Here is a 23,202-nt window from a genome sequence, read left to right as displayed (position 1 = left end):
TGGCATCCCTCTAGACTCAAACGAACAAAGTGATTATGACCAAAGGATTGAAACATGTAATTTTCAGTTTATCCGCTTTTACGAAAAAATTCATATTAATTCGCACGTTGATCAAAACATGTCCAAATTTTACGAGCTTGTAGTTGAGAAGATGATGAACAACTTTTATGTTGGCCAATCGGACTAGAAATGCACGGGTCAAATCAGTTTAATGTGTTTTTCCAAAAAATCACATTCAGAAAACTGTTATAACCGCAGGTAGTTGAAAAAACGAAAGGCCATCTTAAATTATGAATTTAATTCTGAAATTTTGTAGGATATTAGTTGAAACATAGGTCTACAACTTTCGTGTTTGGCACTTACTCAAAGCTCGATCGTAGAATTTAGTAAAAATCGCACAACAAGAACAAGCCAAATCAGAAATGAGGACAACTGATAAAATTGTAAAAGCTACGGAAGCAAAGTGCGAAATTGGAAATAAGACAACGATACTCCTAAACCATGGACCAGCTCAAAATAAAAATGAGATAATAGGGTACAAGAGACAAGAAATTACCTCTCATACGAAGAAAATGCCAATCACAAAGACATGCGCATGAATTGTGAGTTTAAATCTTATTCTATCTATCCAAAAGGCTTTTGCAAAGTGAAATGATGAACGAAACGACATGTCGCAGCCTCGCGCACAGTCATCATGACTAGTCGCAACCTCGCGTACAATAGTCATGACTAGTCGGGTCCAATCACTTCGGCTTGGTTCGGTCGACAAGGGCAATTCTCATGCATCGTAGCCTCACGTGCATAAGAATGACCCTTGAGCCATTTTTTTTGAAAAAATTTTCGGGATCCGGATGGGATAACCTTTAGCGAAGCCTTACCGCCAAGGTTAAAGGACCATCTAAATACCATCTTAAAACTATTAGTGTGACCCGGGTTCGGTCACGGGTTGTGTGCGGTGTAGTGCAAAGACGATAAATCATGCACAACAATTAAAAGCAAACACCGCTTCAATGATTCAAAAGTTAAATCACAATCCCAATTCACCAAGCCTGCAAAACAAAGGGTTAGCTAATCACTCCTCCCCTTATAACTCCCAATCTGCAAAAACATTTAACACCTAAGAATGAGAATTCAACCAAAGTTTTCCAAATCAAGTGATTTCTTTTTCATGAAATTATCCGGCCTAAGTCCTCTTTGGGTCCCCAGTGGAGTCGCCAAGCTGTCGCGACCTAAAAAAAATAGACGGATTAATTTTCGGGCTAATGGATTATCAGGTTAATTAATTAACTAACCTAACTCGGACTCTCCCAAGTCCATACCAAATCGCAACTTAAGATTCAAATAATTAACATGCAACGTGTTTTGAATTGGAGTCGCCACTAATCATTTTCGGTAGGTTGATTAGAAACCTAAATAAAATAGCGGGAGAAAACTATCTTATTTCCGCGAACCGGAGATTTTGAATTCGGGGGATTTGGTTACGTCAGATTTCTCTAACGCCCTTTCGGTACCATTTTCATGAAAAATATTTGATTTGGCAATTTTGATGGATTTTACTTGAAATTCAAAGATGCAATTTTTTTGGTTTTTTCTTCTTTTTTATGGGGATGTAAAACATTGAACTTTGTACGATATACACCATGGGTGATTTAGAAAGAAAGAAAACGCAGCCAATCACGAGTATTTACAGAAATAAATTAACATGTAATAATGCTAAAATTTGGAACACGTGGCATGTCTAAAATAAACAAACGAATGTTCACACCAAACGATTACATTTTTGTAGATCGAGATGGAAAGGATTACCTTCTATTACACAAAATCTTACTCACATACACGTTATAGTTCCCTTCAAGATCTCGGAGCTGGAAGAACGCGGCTGTCGTCGAAAATGGCAAGCAATGGCGTTGTTGGGTTGCGAGGGGCGAAATATGTGTCGGGACTCGTCGAAGATGATGCTCGACTAAAACACTTTTCTTCACTCTCGAATTTTCTCTTCTGATTTTTCTCAAGAACTCTCTTTTTCCTCTCTAAAAATTCCTCTCAAAAACTCTCTCAAAACTCTCTCAATTCTCTTCCACTCTTCCTAAAAAAACTCTCTCAATTCTCTTCTACTCTCTCTCTCAATTCTCTTCCACTTCCCCCTTTCTTTTATAGCCAAATTTCTCCATCATCTTCCCTTCTTCATCTTCTCTTCTTCATCTTCCCTTCATCACCTTCCCTTCATCATCTTCCCTTCTTCATCTTCTTTTCATTATCTTCCCTTCATCATCTTCCCTTCTTCATCTTCTTTTGGTATTTGCAATACAGATCCTGAAGTTTCAAGTATTTGCAATACAGTCCCTGAAATTTTAAGTATTTGCAATACAGTCCTTGAAGTTTCAAATCTTCTCGGTGTATTTTTCCATCCCGTGCCTAGTCTAGACGCATGCTAAATTAAGTGTTCTGCTTGCCCGATTATATGCCAATGCAATGTACGCTAAAAATAAATATGTGAGATGATTTTTTTATAATTTTTATGCAAAAAATAAATTAATCAAAATTTAGGCGTCAACAACGCTACTATACGATTTTACCCGGCAGTAGCCATAAAAAAATGACATGAAATCTACATTCTCTACTATTATCCCCTAAGTTGAGAGAAAATATTTTTCTTTCCTTCCTCCCAAGAATACTCCTGAATTTTATATCCTAGAGTTTAGACGAAGCGGTTTAAGAACTTTACTCAGGTCCGACAAATGAAGACTCATCTTGCTATTATATGAAGTAGGGCTTTAAAGTGATACTGTCTCGAAGCCTGTCTACTTCTTGAGCTAGGTTTGGTGGAGAATGGAATTCTTATATCATTTATAATTTTTTAAATTTATTATATATTATAGAACAAGATCCATTTGTTTACCATAAACGATTAGACATGAGAGATACATTGTAATCTTAAATCTAACAGAAATAATGGACTTACATAATTCATCATGATGACACTAATACTAGGGTAAATAACACTATTTCAAAGACATCATCGAACATTTTCATATTGTCTAGGGACTAAAATGAATATGTACCAAAACTTCAAAGACAATATTACACATTGGGTTAAAGTTCAGAAACCACTTATGTCATTATCTCAAGTGTGTGTATGTGATTCACGGGGTCTCACGCTCAAAGCTTAAGCTGTGAGTGGAAGGAAGCCGAGAGGCTTTTAAACAGCGGAGTGATGTGGGACTCTGTAGACCCACATCTGCAGGGGCTTAACATACTCCCCCAGTACTCTGATACCAATCACGAGATCTCGCATTAAAAGTTTAAACTGTTAGTGAAGGGTAGTCACAGAGACTTATAAACAAAGGAATGGTAGCAGGGGGCCGACGCGAGACTCGCTTCCTCAAGGGCTTAACATACCACATGTCGATATAGAATATTTTACAAGAAATACCCGTCACTGAACACGTGGTTTTTCCCGGTATGAACGATAGAAGGGATTGCGTATGCTTCAATGAAGGACAATGCATGATATGATAAATCGTCGAGCTTTTCATTGGACGGATGTATCTATTGAAACTCAATGATCATGTGGAATTCGATCTGTTTCTCGGTCTTGATTCATATGATCATTCTTTTTCAAGCTTTATTCTTCTTTGTCTCTTCTTTTTAGGCTTCAACACACATACATGTGCACATAACATCGGTGGCAGACGCAGAAACTTAGGATCTGAAGATCGGAAGTTTTAGCGGCTAAGCATGCTCTTGTACTAATGTTGGGTCATCATAATGTTGGGTCATTATATCCAGATTGCCAAATCGAGAATCGTGTTTAGTATTAAGAAGTGTGTTCACATTGGACTGCTCCTCAAAGAAAAAATGATGGTCCAAAGCATAGCAATTTGCTTCATTCTAATCAACTAATCATTTTCTTTTTTAAATCAAAATTAGATTGACTATACTCCATTTAATTTCGCACCCTCGTATTGAGTTGAATACATAAAATAAATAAATCATTGCCATTTGTATTTTCTTATTTGATCAGCTACATTCTTTGATTGATTTTTCTTCCCTTGCTTCACCCGGCAATAACCTAGTTAAGGATGAATACAAAAAAAACTAGGAGAGTCCTTTTCAGACAACAGGCAACAAATCCGGATACTCATTTACACATAATCTTCGCGTGATTTTAATTGAAAGAATCAATCTACTCCCAGACTATAATTTCTTCTCACATCTTATGTACTACAGAAACCCCAGAAGAAAATAAGCAATTGCTGTCAAATTGAGCCTACCGGTGACATCTAGAAGGTTTCCTACTAGCAAAGTAGACATTTTTTTTTTTGGTCGGAGCAAAGTAGACATTCATTGTTCAGGATCTCATCCTGTTTCAGAATTCAATGAGTGACCTTTAACCATAAATGGCCGTAGCTCGCTGGGGCTCGTCAAGAAGAAGTACGAGCCACTTGAGCTTGCCGATTGCTCCACGTTCTTGATCTCTGCTAGTATGGGGATCGGGCGATCGGGTATCGGAGGTAACGGCGAATCGCTTTCCAGGATCTTCACGACATGGTCCATGGTGGGCCTAGCATACACCACTGGATGAGAGCAAAGCACTGCCAACAGAACATACTTCTCCATTTCCTCCGGCGCGCCCAAATTCGGTATCCTCTCGTTAATGACGTCCAAAGTTCTGTTTCCCCTCACTAGGGACCAAGCCCAATCCGTCAGGAGCAAGGCCTCGCCTCTTTCAACTGAAATAACTGCCTTCCTCCCGCTCAGTAGCTCTAGGAGCACAACTCCGAAGCTGTACACGTCGCTCCTTTCCGACAACTGCCCGTACAATGCATACTCAGGGGGCACATACCCGAGGGTGCCGGCCACTCTGGTGCTCACGTGCGACTGGCCCTCGGGGGTGAACTTGGCGAGGCCAAAATCGGCGAGCTTCGCTTCAAAAGCCTCGTTCAGGAGTATGTTGCTCGCCTTCACATCCCGGTGGATTATAGTGGGCTGCGCACCATAGTGCAAGTAGGCCAACCCCCGTGCTGTCCCGAGGGCAATCTTCCGACGGGCAGGCCAACTCAGAGGCTTCTGTTCCTGCCCAAAAAGATGGTCGAAGAGGCTCCCGCTGGGCACCAATTCACACACAAGGATTCGTTGGTGGCCTTCCATGGGGACGGTTGCAGTGCAGTAGCCCTTCAGTTGCACGAGATTGACGTGCCGGACGCTGGCAATGACCCCTACCTCATGTGCAAATGCCCCGTCACCGTTGGCCGAGCAGTTTTTGAACCTCTTGAGGGCAACCTCTTACCCATCTGGCAACATTCCCCTGTACACATTCCCATATCCGCCCTTCCCAATTATGTTGTCCCTAGAGAAGTTGTTTGTGGCCTTCCTGATTTCCTCAAGGGTGAGCCTGATGACTCTGGCACTTGCATCCATCACCCGATTCATCTCCATTCCTGAACCAGCATTGCCCGGTTCCATCTGGGTCAAGCTCTTTCTCATCCTCCTCTTCCTCCAATGCCATGTCCAACACAGCCAAACCACGATCACTGCGCCAAAGAAGCCGCTGCTGCAACCCGAGATGATTTCCCAGAAAACCACCCCATACTTCCCTTTCTTCTTCTTGTCTGTGCTGAAATTGAGCGAAAAGCACCTGTGGTGCCCTTCATTGGTTGGTCCGAACTGATCAGTGTATGCAGCGGCATAGACAAATGGATACCCGGTGCAGTCCGACTCGTTCCCATTGTTAGGCCCCCCGAAATATCCTTGCACGTGGACCAAGCAGTCCGTACACAACGTGCAGGAAGACTCGTCTTCCTGGGACTGATTGCAGAACTTTTGGATGTTGCTCAGATCGATTCCTGACACGAGCCTCTCGAAATCCGACCGGGTCGTGACATTCGCACAGGTCTCAGACATGAGGCTTGTCTTGAACCCACAGGTGAACTGCACATTGAACCCGGCAATCTTGGAATCGATGATGCTCTGATACTCATCCCAACAGGCCTCGGATGAGTTGGGAGGTGGGAAGAAGTATCCAGTGGCGCGGAGATAATCCGAGAGGACCATCCGGAGCGCCTGGATCATGTAGCCACACTTGGTGGGGACGTCCAGTAGCCGGAGCTGCTGTAAGCTCCCACTGATGAGATTGCTGAGATAATCAAAGTTCAGTGGACAGGAAGGAGAAGCAGAGGAATTGGCAGCTTCCAATTCTCTCTTTGGGAATTCATACCCTGGATGTCCTGCAGAGTTCCCACAGGGCAGACGTGAGTTCAGTACCAGAACAACAAAGAGAAAGACGAGCATTTGAGAACTTGGTTTCTCGATCGAAGGGTAGAGAGTGAATGCAAAGATATGAACACCACCAAGATGGAATGTTATCGATTGATAAATAAAGAGTTTTAAGAGGAGCATTTGTTGACCTTCTAAAGGGTCAAGACTCAAAGAAGATGGTTAATCAAGTTACTTGAAGGAAGCAGCCATAAAATTTGAGTCCCACAAAAATGTAACTTTAGCTTACAGTTAGTGTATATTGATCGAAGTCCTCGACTGATTAGTTACTGAATTTACCCAATACATACAATTTCATCTCGCTGTAAATGTACGGGGTCAAGCATTAGACTGATGAGGTTCGAGAATCAAGTTAACCACGTTCCAGAAGTCAACTCGGCTAGGATGACCTGACCTTTCATTCCTCTCGAACCAGCGGCGCAATCTGAGATTACGATAGGCCTGTATAGAAACCAGGCCAAGTTTGAACAGGATACTTACGTGCTTGAATGATCCAAACCAGTCCATTTTGTTTCAAAGGTCAGATTGTTTGCCCCTAACAGAGACATCGCAACACGGAACCAGAAAGTTGCCAACCAAAATTAAAACCAGCCCTCCTTGTGTCCCTTTCTCAACTACATGCCCACAACTTTTGTTCCTTTTTCTGTCCTAGTCTAGCATCAGAAGCTTGGAGTTTTCCTCGTGGCATCGAAGAATTATGGAACTTTCCGTCTGAATTTCGGAAGCTGGAGCGAGTTCCCCGCCCGCTAACCAAAAGATTGATAATTCTTTTGCATCCTATAAGTGAAGTTTGCGGGATCGACCCGTCAGGCAGCCAGCCAAATGGCAAACACCATCCTCCAAAATGGAAATGGCCAAAAGTCTGCCAGATTAGGGAGACTGCCATTCTCTCCAAATTAGTGGTTTACCAGATAAAATTGTTGCCCAGGTTGCCAGGTGAAGTTACTACTAGCTACGGCTCATTCTGAAGTCAAGAAAATGAAGAGGGTCAGTCTCTCTTGACACTCTGGGATTGTTCTTGCGGAGTCATCAAGAATTGAACCGAACGGTGGCATTATTGTTCAAACTCTCATTTATAGGAAAAATATGGATAAGTGCACTAGAAGTCCTAAAACTTGTCATAAAAATGGAATTGAATACTAAAACTTTCAAAAAATGTAATCAAATCCTAAAACTTGTTATGAAAAAATACAATTGTGGCATAAAATTTCAAAAATTATAATCAATCCCTAAAATTTATCAAATCGGTGTAATCAAGTCCTAAACTTGTCAAGTTGGTAAAACCAAGTCCTGAAACTTATTAAAATTCTCCATTTGTCAAGTTGAACAAGAGTTAATCGAAGGGCTTGATTGCACCAACTTGATAAGTTTTAAGGTTTGATTATACTTTTTGAAAGTTTTAAGACATAAATTATCTCATTATGACAAGTTTTAGAATTTCTAGTACTCTTGCCCTCCTGGAAAATAAGAAAAGTTCATGGCGTGTAGCAGGGCTGTCATAATCCTTGTTTTAAGCCCATCGTTCCGAATCGGATCGGGTCCATAACAATCATGAAACGGGCGGGCCTGAGAATGAAGGAAAAGGCAATTCAGATATAAAACCTCAACTCAACCCCAGTTTTTTCCTTTTCCGATCGAAAACTCAACCGCAGATATCAATACGTACATCTTGAAAAAGAAATAAATGAAGCACAAGCAAAGTCAAAATTCCAGCTTAATTGATCACCCAAGAAAAAATAAGTGATTTTCCTCTCTAATTTTGCAAAAAAAAAAATTAAAAATATTTTCCTTACGGTGATCATTTGTATCATTTACAAAAATGAATGAACGCAAATTATTTTTATAATTCTCGAAAATGTTTAGGTATAAACTAGTACCGATAATATTCTAGAGATTGTGAGTGGAGGTCCTATCCTCTTGCGGTTAGGTGTAAAATGCCACTTGAACCCAGCGCTAGCTGGTACTCCTCAAGATGAGTTGACAAGTGAGTCTTTATAGGGCAACTGTCATTGCTTATGGACAAATTTCTTAATGAGGCTGCTTTTTTTTTTTTTCCAATGCAACAAATAATACTGCATGAATCGGAATCCACAACTATTGATGTATCTTATTTGAATTTAATTTGTGACTTTTTATTATTCAGGAAAGACAAGAAAATTCAGGATAGCAAATATTCTGTAGAATTTCTCCTATTCAACTACTTCAATCATTTCCGAACACCTCATGGCATTTTCACGGCGTTTGAGAAATTGATCATTTATGTATGATAAAGTCAAAAAATTATTGAATAATTATTTTAAATGATATAAGCAATAATTTTTAAAAAGTTATTTTTTTAAATCATTCATTCTTCGCGAAATAAACAAAGCTTCTAATTGACTTAATTCATCTCTAGAAGACCAACCGGCACGTTGGGCCCACAAAGCTATAAACATTCTGACTCCGATTTTCACAGGACAGAGACGGTTCACATACCTAACTCGCATTATTTTTGCTGCTGCTCGTGCTTCTCCCTCACTTCCATAACATGGCCAAAGTAAAACTCAGTCAGCAACAAAAATTAAAAAATAAATGTTCCGAACATAATTTATTCTTCTGTATACTTACTGTCATTTCAAATCGTGCAATTCTAACCCCGACCGCCGTTATTGCTATGTGGCGTAGGAAAAATTGTCCAAAAAATTCTAAACATATTACACTTTTGTCAATTAAATATTTTAATTTTGTCAATTGAGTCTACCTGGCCAATTTTAACTGGAATATCGATAACGTGGACACCAACCATCTTATGTGACAAGACAGACGATGATGTGAATAATTTTTAATAACATTTTAATATTCTTGTCGATTTGTTTTGAAATTTTTATTTTTATTTTCCTTTTTTTCTATGATTTTTTTCTTTTACGGCAATCCTTGCCAGCCATGGAGGCCTCGCCCACGGCTAGCAAGGTGGCAAAGGACCTAGGCGAGGGCTTTGCAACCCCGCCTGCCAGATTGCCTCGCCCATAACCTTCACGACCTAGCCGGCCGCGGGCCGAAGCGGCCCGATGTGGTTAACGGTATCACCTAGAGGGAGTGAATAGGTAATTTCAAAGAACTTGATAAATTAATGTGGAATTTAAACAATCAAGTCCAGAACCAGGTCCGAGTCCGATCAAGAGTAGTGATCGGAAACAGCTTTAGAATCAATATGTGCACAATAGACTCACACTAATAATAACTAAGGGTTTAGAGATAGAGAAATTGCACACGAGACTTATAGTGGTTTGGCTTAGATCAAACCTACGTCCATTAACTACGCTGATAGCCTAATGGCTAGATTTCTCTAGTGAAAAACATTAAGAGGCCACAACGAGTGATGATATTTAGAATGATAGAACACATTATCTCACACAATCACTCTTTTCAAAGCCTATCAAGGATTACAAGTTTGAAGCTCACTAGAAGAAACAAGTGTGCGGAGCTCTCTTTAAACTTTGGAATTTCATATTCTAGGGACTCTCTTCTCTTCAGTTTCTTGGTCTTCTTTTATGCTCCTCCACTTCCATTTTACCCATTGGACAGTCTTTCAGATGATAAATTTTCCAATCAACCCGTTGGAAAGAATTACTAAACAAAGATCAAGTAGCCGTTGAGTATAAGATCAGAAGCCCGCTTTGCTTCAGTTACTCATAGAACCAAATCTAGGTTTTCATAAGCAATGATCTTTGTTTGAAAATAAATCTTGTCTTAGTCAATCAGTCAGGATGTCTTGCATTAACATTTGTTTCACGAGAAAATCCAAGCCAGATTTCTAGTTTTTTTTTTTTTTAAATTTGCATCTTGCTTTGAATATTCTGTGTTTGAATATGAACTTTGCTTCTAATACTTTCCTCAGTGTCTGAGTCTGTCTAATAATCAAGGTAGATTTTGAAGATATCGAATGCTTTGATAGCGATCCTTGTTCAAGTTCCTTAACATATCCAGAACTTAGCTCATGAAGATAATATCAACGACGTTACAAGTCTTAATCATAGAGTCTGAGAATAGGATCAATATGCTTCTAACCTTAAGCATCACCTGCATAAGAATACTAGGATACATTAATCAGATTCAAAAACATTTAAGAATTATTAGGTCAACTTCAAAATCTATTAGAAGGTTTTCTCAACATTGAAGGATTGTTTTATCCGGTCCAATTCCCAAGTGGTCCAATTATTGGACCGATCGACTATTTTTTGTGATTTGTTGCTAAATTTTTCTCGTTATTGACATATATACACCAATCTCATTAATTGCATGTCATTATCACTAAACCAGAAGTTATACCAAGTATCCAAAGTATCTTAGGTTTAGATTTAGGTTTAGGTTTACATTTAGGAAATTTTTATAAAGGACATATATTATTTGGTTTGGTCCTGACAATTCAATTTTTCCTTGGAACTAGGAAGCGGATCGATGCCCTTGAGAATTGGGAAACGGGAACGGCTGAGTTTGGCTAGTCCATTTTGCTCACCCATAATTATTACCCATTTAAAAATGAATATATAGAAAATTTTACCCAAAAAAAAAAAAAACTCGCAAAGCGCAGGCTTTTCGCTAGCATACAGAAGGGATTGCCGATGCTTGAATGATGTACAACGTCTATGATGATAAATCTTCAAGCTTTTCATTCGACAGATGCATCTATTTAAACTCAATTATCATGTGGAATTCGATCTTTTTCTTGATTTTGATTCATATGATGAATCTTTTTCGAGCTTATGGAGTGATTCTAAATATCGATTCGTTAGTAAAAAAACATTCTCCTGCGGAGCAGATAACTAGTGCGAGCAGCTAATTAGTAAGTCCACCCCCAAAATGAATGCTCAACCATTCTGACTTTCCTAGATAACTTAACCATTACTTGCGAAGCGTTGGGAACAATGGAACCCCGTAAATACGTAAGATTCAATTGAAAGATAATAGGAATTCATCTTTGCCTCTTCTTTTGAGGCTTTAAATATTTATTAGCGGTGGTAGACACTGAAACTTAGACAAGATCTAGAGATTGAAAGTATTAGCAGTGCTTTAGAGGTGTCAATATGAATCCTTGACCCACTTTTATTCATTTGGGCCATACATGAGTTCAATGCATTAAAAAAATGGGTCAAATATGGGGTTTAGGCTTGTAAATTCTATTCAAATATGAGTTTTAATGGGTTTTAACTTAACCCATTTTCGGCCCACGGACTGCAGCTTCCCAAACACCACTTGTAAATGGGCCTCAAGTATATTAGTTCATATTTTTTTTAATTTTTTATTTTTTATAAGTAAAAGAAAGAAAAAGGTACAATTTAAAAATGTAAAAATTGTTTTGGAATGCCGCTGGCAGCCACCGCCGCTCACCTCTGCCCACTGCCGATGTTGGGTCATTATATCCATATTGCCAACTGGAGAATTGCATTTAGTAAGAACTGTGCTCACATTAGACAGCTCCTCAAAGAAAAAGTAATGGTCCAAAGCATAGTAATTTGCTTCATTTTAATCAAGTAATCACTTCCATATTAGAATCAAACATTTATTTTCCTAACCTCATATTGAATTGATTACATATAATGATTAAGTCATTGTCATATATCTATTTTATTTGATCAGTTACATTCTTTTATCGATAATCAATTCATATTCGCAATTTTGCTTCCCTTGCTTCACTCGGCAATAGCCTAGTTAAGGATGACTACGAAAAAAACATCGGAGAGTCCTATTCAGACGACAGGCAACAAATGCGGGTACTCATTTACACATCACCTTTACATGATTTTAATTGAAAGAATCAAGCTATTCCCAGAATACTGTTTCTTCTCACATATATGTACTACAAAAACCCCAGAAGAAAATGAGCAATTGCTGTAAAATTGAGCCTCGGTGACATATTGAAAGTTTCCTACCAGCAAACTAGACATTCATTGTTCAGGATCTCATCCTGTTTCAGAATTGAATGTGTGACCTTTAACCATAAATGGCCGTAACTCGCCGGGGCTCGTCATGAAGTAGTACGAGCCACTTGAGCTTTCTGTTTGCTCCATGCTCTCGATCTCTGCTAGTATGGGGATCGGGCGGTCAGGTATCGGAGGCACGGGTGAATCGCTTTCCAGGATCTTCACAACATGGTCCATGGTGGGCCTAGCATACACCACTGGATGAGAGCAAAGCACTGCCAGCAGAACATACTTCTCCATTTCCTCCGGGGCGTCCAAATTCGGTATCCTCTCGTCGATGACGTCCAAAGGACTGTTTCCCCTCACGAGGGACCAAGCCCAATCTGCCAGGAGCGATGCCTCGCCTTTTTCAACCGAAATGACCGCCTTCTTCCCGCTTAGTAGCTCTAGGAGCACGACTCCAAAGCTGTACACATCACTCCTTTCCGACAATTGCCCGTACAATGCGCACTCAGGGGCCACGTACCCGATGGTGCCGGCCACTCTGGTGCTCACGTGCGACTGGCCCTCGGGGGTGAACTTGGCGAGGCCAAAATCGGCGAGTTTCGGGTCAAAAGCCTCGTCCAGGAGTATGTTGCTCGATTTCACATCCCGGTGGATTATAGTGGGCTGTGCGCCATAGTGCAAGTAGGCCAACCCCCGTGCCGTCCCGAGGGCAATCTTCCGACGGGCAGGCCAACTCAGAGGCTTCTGTTCCTGCCCGAAGAGGTGGTGGAAGAGGCTCCCACTGCGCACCAATTCGCAGACGAGGATTCGTTGGTGGCCTTCCACGGGGACGGTCGCAGTGCAGTAGCCTTTCAGTTCCACGAGATTGACATGCCGGATGCTGGCAATGATCTCTACCTCATGCGCGAACGCCCCGTCGCCATTGGCAGAGCAGTTCTTGAACCTCTTGAGGGCAACCTCTGACCCATCTTTCAACAGTCCCCTGTAGACATTCCCATATCCACCCCTCCCAATTATGTTGTCCCTAGAGAAGTTGTTCGTGGCCTTCCTGATTTCCTCAAGGGTGAACCTGATGACTCTGGCACTTGCATTCCTCATCAGACTCATCTCCATTCCTGAACCAGCATTGCCCGATTCCACCTGGGCCAAGCTATTTCTCATCATTCTCTTCCTCCAATGCCATGTCCAACACAGCCAAATCACAATCACTGCACCGAAGAAGCCGTTGGTGCAACCCGAGACAATTCCCCAGAAAACCACCCCATACTTTCTTTTCTTCTTCTTGTCTGCGCTGAAATCAAGCGAAAACAAGCACTTGAGGTCCCCTTCATTGGTCAGTGTGAACTGATCGGCGTATGCCGCGGCATAGATGAATGGATATCCGCTGCAGTCTGACTTGTTCCCATTGTTAGGACCCCCGAAATATGACCCTTGCACGCGGGCCAAGCTGTCCGTGCACAACGTGCAGGCAGACGTGTCATCCAGGGACTGATTGCAGAACTTTTGGATGTTGCTCAGCTCGATTCCTGACACGAGCCTTTCGAAATCTGATCTGGTCGTGACATACGCGCAGGTCTCAGACATAAGGCTGGTCTTGAACCCGCAGGTGGACTGCACTTTGAACCCAGCAATTTTGTAATTGATGACGCTCTGGTACGCATCCCAACAGGCCTCAGACGAGTTGGGAGGCGGGAAGAAGTATCCAGTGGTGCGGAGATACTCCGAGCGGACCAGCCGGAGCGCCTGGAGCATGAAGCCACACTCGGTCGGGACGTCCAGCAGCTGGAGCCGCTGTGAGCTCCCACTGATGAGCTTGCTGAGATAATCGAAGTTCAGTGGACAGGACGGTAAAGCAGAAGAACCGGCAGCTTCCATTTCTCTCTTTGGGACTTCATACTCTGCATGTCCTGCAGAGTTCACACAGGGCAGACTTGAATTCAGTACCAGAACAAGAAAGATGAAGATGTACATTTGGAAGAGAGCATTTGAGAGCTTGGTTCCTTGACCAAAGGGTAGATGGTGAATGGAAAGTTATGAACACCCACCAAGTTGGAATGTTATGGATTATATCAGACTCTAACTGATTGATAAGTAAAGAGTTTTAAGAGGAGCATTTGTTGACCTTTCACAGGGTCAAGACTCAAAGAAGATGCTTAAGCAAATTATTGGAAGGAAGCAGCTTGGAAGCAGCCATAAAATTTGACTATTGAATCCAAAAAAAAAAAAAAGATGTCACTTTATCTTACAGTTGGTATATTTTGATTGAAGTCCTCAACTAATTAGTTAGTGACCCGTCCCATATCGAGCCTCACGGTTTTGTCATTTGGCGTAGAGGCGGGCACCTTCCCAAGAGGTCACCTGCTCACCTGAGCACACTTACCTTTGGAGGTCTAACCATAATCGTTTTCTCCCTATTCGGTTCATTCCTAACCTCTTCACCTTCCTAGAAGCCTATCGGGAGCCGCTCCTTATCCAGACCCTCTGGCCTCATCAACCACTCTCTGTCCATGTTGGATCGGGTCGTTAGATACTCAATATATATAATTTGATCTTGGTGTAAATCCATACAATTAAAAAAAAACATGCTATTAGACTTACTTTTTTATTTTCTTTTTTGGGGTCAAGCATTTGACAGATGAGGTCCGAGAATCGAGTTTGCCTCGTTCCACAAGTCGACTCGGCTAGGATGACATGACCTTTGATTCCTCTTAAACCAGCGGCACCATCTGAGATTAAGATAGACCTGTACAGAAACCAGACCAAGTTTGTACAGGTCGCTTAAGTGCTTGAATGATTCGAACCTTTCCATTACGTTTCAAAGGTCAGATTGTTTGCCCCAAACAGAGACACCGAAACACGAAACCAGAGAGTTGCCAACCAAAAATTAAAACCTGCCCTCCTTGTGTCCCATTCTCAACTACATGCCCAAAATTTTGTTCCCTTCTCTGCCTCAGCCGAGCATCAGTAACTTGGAGTTTTCCCGGCGGCATCGAAGAATTAGACAACTTCCTGTCCGAATTTCGGTAAGTTGGAGCGAATTCCATGCCCACTAAACAAAAGATCGATTATTTTCCGCTTCCTGTGAGTGACGCTTGCGGGATCAACACGTCTGGCGGCTGGCCAAATGCCAAATACCATCCTCCAAAATGGAAATGGCCAAAAGTCAGCCAGATTAGGGAGACTGCCATTTCTCTCCAACCAGAATTAGTGGTTTACCGAATAAACTATTGCTCAAGTTGCCATCGAAACCACCAGCTACGGCTCATTCTGCGGTCAAGAAGATCAAGAGAGTCGGTCTCCCTTGACATTCTGGGATTGTTCTCACGCGTGTGCGTGACGATTTGGCTGCACGGACGACGTCATGGTGAAGGAATCAGTACGTCCGTCCGTGGAATTCCATCTCCAAAGTGGGATGATTAGTGTTTTTTATAAACCATCTTGACCGGGTCGCGTCCTTGTGGGGTTTGGTGCATCAATTGTCCTAGGAAATAACCTTGGGTTTCTGTCGTTGACTTCTCTGTTTTCATTTGGAAATTGGAACCCCAAGAGGAGATGTGAGTTATTTTCCCTTGGCGGGGATCCCCGACGCTAGGTGATAATAGCCTAATTCCGATGGGGCGCGCATGGCTGTTCCACCGTCCTGATCCGGCCGGACGATATATAACTTCTTGGGTTCACTTGAAGATTTGGTTATCAGGCCCCAAAATTCCTTTGTGCAAGCCTGCAGTCGATATATTCACCCGGGACATGATCGGGCGCAAGTGGTTGGATTCGGGCCAAGGTAGAATACCCTTGCCTTGACCCCAGTGAGCTATCCTTTGGGTCGCATTCAAAATAGAAAGGTATAAACTCGAGATCTCTCGCAAGACAAAATCCGTCAAGATGAATTATCAGCGCGTGGCTAGAGGCTAAGATGAGGCTTGAGCTGGGAAACAATGTTCTTTCTTCTTTGAAGTTTTTGACCTATAATATTTTTTGGTAATGAAAAGGCAAACATGTGTTTCTTTCTACCTCCCACACGGGTGGCGCCGCTGGTTCGCGCACTCTTCCTCTCGCAAAAGGTCGAGTGTTCGAATCCCAGGGGCGTTGCAGGGTGACTTAACCGGTGGCACGTGTGTGGTGGCTAGCACGTGTTACCCCCAGGGGTTTACCCCCGGCTGCCGGCTATGCGGGAGTTCCTTGGGTCAAAAAAAAAAAAAAACAAACATGTGTTTCTTTCTTTGTAGTTGAGAGACTAATTCAAGAGGCCTAGGAGTGGACGAATCCTAATAACCCAAAAGAAAGTCTGCTTGAGGAGTAAGAAAACCAAACTTAATAGAATAGAATAAAAAATTGGAAGACATCATTTTGCTGTCAGAAATTGAAAGTCCCACTTAGTGGGTGTTGAACTAGAAATAGATCCTTCCAAAGAAAAATGAAACACGCGTTTGTGTTTTCTCTTTTATTTGTCTTTAAGAAAGATTCGAAGAATATTGATTGATTCTGACCCAATTGAATGTTCAAGAAATTGATCACGTCTTTATCAGTAAAAGTCAACAATATTCGACACTATATATATCATGTATTGATGTAAGATAAGACTGCTTTTCCTTAATCAGCTCTGATTGGTATCCCAGTTTTTCGTCTTGATAAATATAAATGAAATTACATTATCAGTATATTTCTTATCAAAAATACGCATTGCGTCTCAAGTGAATATTCTTTCAGTGGAGATCATACAAGTTACTCCAAAATCGCGACACGCTGCAACGGCATCATGTTGGGTTCCATGGGATTTGCGGTGGTCCGTCTATATAGGCAACCACACCCCGAGCCCACAAAAGATAATTACAAGGTAGTTATTAGCGGTTTCATTTTGAAACATGATGATATCGCGTCTCTTAGATGTCGATAGACTCTTATTCTCGTTTATTCAATTTTGGGCATAACAGGAAATAGAGAACACAGAGAGAAAAACCGACATTTGCTCTCAACTCTCCAACACTTGGTCGAAGTAAGGGACTCTCAAGACTGCAAGGGCAACATCTAATAAGTGGCTATTATAGTATGTCCTTGTGATTTATTCAATAACAATCAGTGATACAAGTTTGTATTTGGACATGTTTTCCACACGTTCTTCTTTTAGAAGTAGGAATTCGTTTCATCCATTGGTATCAGAGTCTGTTATAGTTGATTTCCTAACCGTGATGTAATGTTTCGAGCTGTTATACCATGTTCCAAACTGTTCTATGAAGTTTATCACAAACTTCCCTGTTTTCGTTAAAAGTCAATACGTTGTTTGGCATTTATCGAAAAAATGGTTTGGCAAAAAGGAAATGTGATTGTATAGTTGGAATGTACTCGTCAATACGAGTCTAGAGTGGTTGATCGTCGCTAGAGGTGGCCGAAGATGGCCGCACACGCCGAGGTATGGTGATGCGCATGGGCGTCACGCGCCCACGTACGCTGCACGTGCGACGGTTCGTCGAGACGTGCTTGTTGACGTGGTGGATGACGTGGAGCCACGTGACGCTGACTTGCCTACTTGTGTGGCAAACCACATGGCCGACCTGACCCAAGACCCAACCCGATCCATGACCATTGACCAATCAATGTTGACCGTTGACCGCGTTGACCGACACGTGCAGATCACATGGATGTGCATGAAGCCCACACGCAGAGGTTTCTTGGAGCGCGTGTGGGGTCCAAATGGGGTGTTTTGGTACCGATGTGTTCATATCGAAATCTCCTATAAGATGGTATATTTGTTTTACCAATTTGTGCATCATGGATTATGATTAATCCTTTTATTCTGCATTTGTTGCATTAAAATGCCGTATATGATGCAAACCTATAGTCCTAAGGAGACCGGAGTAAAGGGAAAGACTCTTAAAGTTGAGGAATGCTTTACACTTTAACGATGGGATGGCTGTGTTGACATGATGTCACACATGATAACAGTTAACGAAAGTATTCAAGAAATCATTTGAAAGTGTTGTTTTATGCAAGATAATATGGAGGTCATAGCCCTAAGGACTACTCTCCCTGAGGATTGGTATGGGGTTGTGGATTGCGTATGGGAGGCCCGCCCCTACAATTATAAGAATTTTGGGATTAGTTTCCTCACTGAGGACATAAGGGTTGGGGCAGCATGGACGTCAACCTTAGCTTTCAATGGGTCCTGGCTCAGGAAAAATGCACCCTAACCCTAGATTCAAGGGTTTCCCAAGACTATGTTTATGGTCGCGTTGTAATCTCTAGGAATTTCCTGATTACCACTAGTTTGATGAGTCAGTCCCTATTTTAGTGAAGCTTTATTATATCCAACGTTGTTGTTTTATTTTTAGTTATGTCAGTATGTGAATATTTCCCATTGATGTTGATTTCTAAATATTTTGTGAAATATTTAGTTATGAATGTTCCATGAATTTATATTGTATATGCCTGAGTGGCGTTGTTTGGTTGAGTGAGGAGATTTAAAAAGTTTTAGTGACTTTAATGAACTCAATTTTACATAAAAGATTATATTAATGTTAATTTCAAATTAGGATTCTGAGACGATGATTGGAAACTTAGTAAACTTTCGAATCTAAGTTCTTATGTGAAGTTATTTAGGGTTAATACCACGAAAACCCTAAATTGGTACATCTGTGACAAATTTACCCCAAATTAATTTTTTGATCACGAAAAACTCCAAACTGGTACACCCGTGACAAATCTACCCTATGTTAACTTCTGTCAAATTTCATCGTTAAATTTATCGACGTGGATGACACGTCTCCTTTGGTACGCTAACGTGGACTAAGTCTACGTGGAAATCTCACAGGATTAATAGCACGAAAAGGCCCAAACTGGTATATTTGTGACAAATTTACCCTAAATTGGTACATTTGTGACAAATATACCACAAATTGGTATATTTGTGACAAATTTACCCCAAACTAGTACACATATGACAGATTTACCCTTACACTTTTGTATACTTTGCGAATTTTTTGTTAATTTCTTTGGTAGATACATCCTAGATGTTATTTTGGAGATATTGATTGTTTTCAAGTGCACCTAAGCGTTTGACAAATTAAAAAGTGCACCATAATGTGATCGTCATCCGTAAAATTTACCTTCGTTTAACATTTAAAGCCAAGTTTTTTTCACGTTTAAAGCCACAAAGCTTGCACGGGAAATGCCACAACATGAACTTACTCTCAAAATGAAAACAACCCCACACTTCAGACAACTAAATAAAGGCATGAGCCTCCACTGGAGGTCCAAAAGCATGTTTTATATACTTGAATAAGCTTTACAAAATATCCTTTACATGCTAAAGGTCCAAAAGCATGTTCTATGTACTTGAACAAGCTTTACAAAATAGCCTCTATACCAAACATCCAACTAGCTAATAACCCAAAAGAGGTAGAGTCTACACCGACAACGAGAGGTCCAAAAACATGTTCCGTATCACTACCATCCAAAAAAAGTTCAATATATACTAGACTTGAACGAGCTTCACAAAACAAGCTTTACACTAGACATCCAACTCTTCCACTAGATTCATTGCCTTGCTTCACTTTGAGATTGTTGAGTTTGAGAGGGTCCAAAAACTTGGCTTGAAATATCCACTATATGATTTGCACCACCTCGACGAATTTCTTGCACTATGTTACTGCCAGGCATCTAAAATTAAGGGAAAAATATTATGTTATTATGCTAGTCACAGTAGATTAAATTTTCCTTAAGAAAAATAAATGTTCACCCTCAAATATGAATTTCCTGTGGCTTCATATACATATAATCCATATCCTTGTAGGACCTATAAGAAGACAAACCATATCAACATTTACTTTGGCATCACGAAAAACTAGCATATATATCATTAACAAGTGATGGCTCCAAACTCCATAATTCCATCCAGGTTAAGTGTAATTGAAAATTCATTAGACATCTGCAAGAGAACAACAAAAAAATTAATTATTTTTGTGAAAATCTCTCACACATAACTAGCAAATATGGGATGATCAAGTTTGACAAAGGAGATGAGAAGATCGAGTTCTGCAAACAAGCTACTTGGTATTTTTCGAGTTCTATATACAAGCAAAAAAGTGAATTCTCATATAAGTCACGTAGAATCACACTCAAAATAAACCTGAAATCGGTGACAAACACAAGTGAATCCGGCTCCGGCATTTCATCGAGCATGTGGTGCACGAATCAATCATACCATTCACATTTAAGTTTCGTGTTATAATTTCGACACACAATGAGGACAAGAACTAACATGAACGCCCAACATAGCAAGAGCAATACCTAAGCACGCAGCTTTCCGGACAAGCAGTAAATCATGTAGGGCCAAGTGTGGTACAAATCAATAACAAACGAAGCAACCAAATATGCGTTTTGAAGGGTTCTTGGAAGCATAGAATCTCGAATGTGGCGTCGAATGGAGGAATCTCGTTTTCCTACCTTGACAAAATGAAACCTATGACATACACCCAAGGTCGCGACCGAGCAAGGCAGAGGTGGCAATGGGAAGAGATGAACCGAGCTTGTGGCGATGTGGAATGGAGGAGTCCGGATTGTCGAAATACTCTCGTTCGTTGAAGCAAATGTTGGAGAAAATGAACCAAGGGGCTAGGGTTTTTTTGGGTGGAGAGAAAATGAGTTAACTGAAGATCGTCAATTAAGTTAGTATTTCTTATAAAAAAAACCTAATTTATTATTTACTAAAAAAATCAAGTTATTTTCATGTGGACCTAGTCCACGTCAGTGTACCAAGGCGGACGTGTCATCCACGTCGACAAATTTAACGGAAAATTTAATGGAAGTTAACGGATGGTAGATTTGTCACGGGTATACCGGTTTGGGGTTTTTCGTGATCAAAAAATTAATTTGGGGTAAATTTGTGACAAACGTACCGGTTTGGGGTTTTTTGTGATATTAACCCAATTATTTATTAGTATAATTAGTTAATGTAAAATAGATTCATAAATGTTAGGCATTAATAATTTGTGTGAAAATGTCTAAATAACTTCAAATTCAGATACAATAGCATCGGCTTTCAAGAACATCGTGGTTGAGCTCAACAATGGCAAAATGGTGAGAACTATAAAATTTGGAATATGAAAATTCAGTATATGCTAGAAGAGCAAAGAGGCACTTAGGGCTCTTAACCTAGTCATGATAGAACCTAAAGATGGAAAAATGCACATCACAAAAGGGACAAGGATGCCTTTGCCACTTAGAAGAAGAAGAACTCAACCGCCCGCATTACGTTGCTAAGTGTAGATACCTGATTTTTAATCGGTTTTTCTTTAAAAAATCATTAAAAATACCATAGAAATTCATAAAATTTGAAAATCAACTTTGAAGCCTTGGCCAAGTTTAAGGAATTAATTTTGAACAAAAAATATTTTTTGGTATTTTTCGCAATTTTTTTATATTTTTTGTATATTAGGAAAATACCCAAAAATTACAAAAAAAAAATAGCATTTATGGCCCAAAAAAATGAAAAAATAGCCGATATCTTAATTTTAATTCCTTTTCCAGTTTGGCTTGTGAAAATTTGAAAAATTCAATTTGGGGTCATGTGATTCTTCATAAGTGTAGACTCAAATTGAGCGAAAAATTACACTTTGAGTCATTTTATTTTATCTTTTCACATTTTCAAGCCATGACATTTGCATCTTATGCCTCACAATGCATTTTAGTCCAATTTTTTTGGAGAATTGCTCAATTTTGGCAAAAAGGACCTAATTGCACTATTATATTTCAATTTAGTCCTTCAAATTCATCCAAACTGCAATTAGTCAATTTCTAGGCAATTTCATTCAAATATAAACCACTACCCCTGGGTTTTTAGGCATTCTGAACATATTGGTGGGGTTAGTTTAGTCTTATTTAGTCGTTTTATTACTCAATTACACAGTTTGGGTAACTGGGTCAAAATAGAAATTTGAGATTTTTACACAATTTCAAACATATTTGTCACAAAAACCACATTATTAGATGGAATTAGTGTTGTAGAACCCGATTATGGCCTTAATTTCATAAAATTTGATCAACGTTAGGCTTAATTGGACGAAAATGGATGAGTAGGGTCAGTCGAGGTCGAACAAGATCTGACCCAACGACCCAGACTTTTCACCCATCTCTCCTAATAGGTTTTTCTTGCTCACACAGGAAGGCAAGAGGAGGATTCCAAAATTGAAGCCCATATTGCACACCCTGGAGCACCGTTGGAGGGTCCCGTACTACCCATCGGATTCTGACGCCTTTGAACGTCTTGGCACGTGTCCTTACATTCTGAAACAAGCTGGTGCAAGCAAGATTGAGCACGCCGGAAGTTGGCTGGGAAAACTTTTGGTTAATTCTCGTTGAGAAGAAAAAATTCAATTAGAATGGATTTCATTCAAGGAGAACATAAGGAACAGAGTAGTAGAGACAGAGGAAGGAGAGAGAAAAATCCTCTCTGGAATTCGCTTGTCCGCCATTGAAGGAGGGGAAGCCGAGAGCTTCGAGTTAGCTTCCCTTACGATCTAGACATCGTCAAGCCCTTAAATCTGGTCCAAGAGCTTCGTGATGCTCCAAGGATTGTCCCCAACCCTATGACGTCTCATTTCGTGGCCGAAGAAGGTAAGCACAATCTCGGTCCACCTCAAGCTTCGTTAATAGTATCTCAAGATCCCGAGTATCATTCTTCGCATTTTTTAGTTTAAACTACTCCTAGTGTATCTCTGCTCACCTTTCTATGCTTCATTTGTGCTGGTCTTGTATGAAAATCACTGAGTCGACCCTAAATCTAAAAACCTATCTCGAGCTTGTGTGTTCGTTACACACAAAACTGAAGCTTCGCGATCATCAGTAAGTATCCTTGCACTCCTTAGATGTTGTTTGATGACTTGAATGGTTTGTTTCATGATAGAAATGGTTAGGATGAGGTTTCGCCAGAGATTAGCTTTAGCCGAAGCTTCAATGGGTAATTTAGAGTATGTTCTTAACGTATGATAGATATATGTTGATGTGGAGTAGTTGAGGATTCAATTTG

General features: G+C 40.6%; 1 protein-coding gene and 1 pseudogene across 2 annotated transcripts; both read right to left on the bottom strand.

The window, feature by feature from the left end:
• Positions 1–4,359: 4,359 nt before the first annotated feature.
• On the bottom strand, positions 4,360–6,315 carry LOC115743852 (annotated as a pseudogene).
• A 5,696-nt stretch (positions 6,316–12,011) lies between these two features.
• LOC115743969 (probable LRR receptor-like serine/threonine-protein kinase RKF3) lies at positions 12,012–14,320 on the bottom strand. 2 transcript variants are annotated; one of them, XM_048281367.1, is made up of 2 exons: positions 14,228–14,320; positions 12,012–14,089 (listed from the first exon to the last, which is right to left on the bottom strand). In XM_048281367.1, exon 2 carries the CDS (start codon positions 14,055–14,057, stop codon positions 12,216–12,218), a length of 1,842 nt encoding a protein of 613 aa, XP_048137324.1. In that variant the 5' UTR covers positions 14,058–14,089; positions 14,228–14,320; the 3' UTR covers positions 12,012–12,215. The 2 variants fall into 2 exon arrangements, with proteins under 2 accessions (XP_048137324.1, XP_030534875.1); XM_030679015.2 differs by having other exon boundaries at positions 12,012–14,261.
• Positions 14,321–23,202: the final 8,882 nt, after the last annotated feature.

This window comes from Rhodamnia argentea, chromosome 1 (genome assembly GCF_020921035.1).
Source record: "Rhodamnia argentea isolate NSW1041297 chromosome 1, ASM2092103v1, whole genome shotgun sequence".
Taxonomy (NCBI): Eukaryota; Viridiplantae; Streptophyta; class Magnoliopsida; order Myrtales; family Myrtaceae; genus Rhodamnia; species Rhodamnia argentea.
This window is presented reverse-complemented; position numbering and strand designations above follow the sequence as displayed.

What these genes read in the sequence shown, in the direction of transcription:
- LOC115743969 (XM_030679015.2), bottom strand. Translation starts at nt 14,153, where the DNA reads ATGTACATCTTCATCTTTCTTGTTCTGGTACTGAATTCAAGTCTGCCC.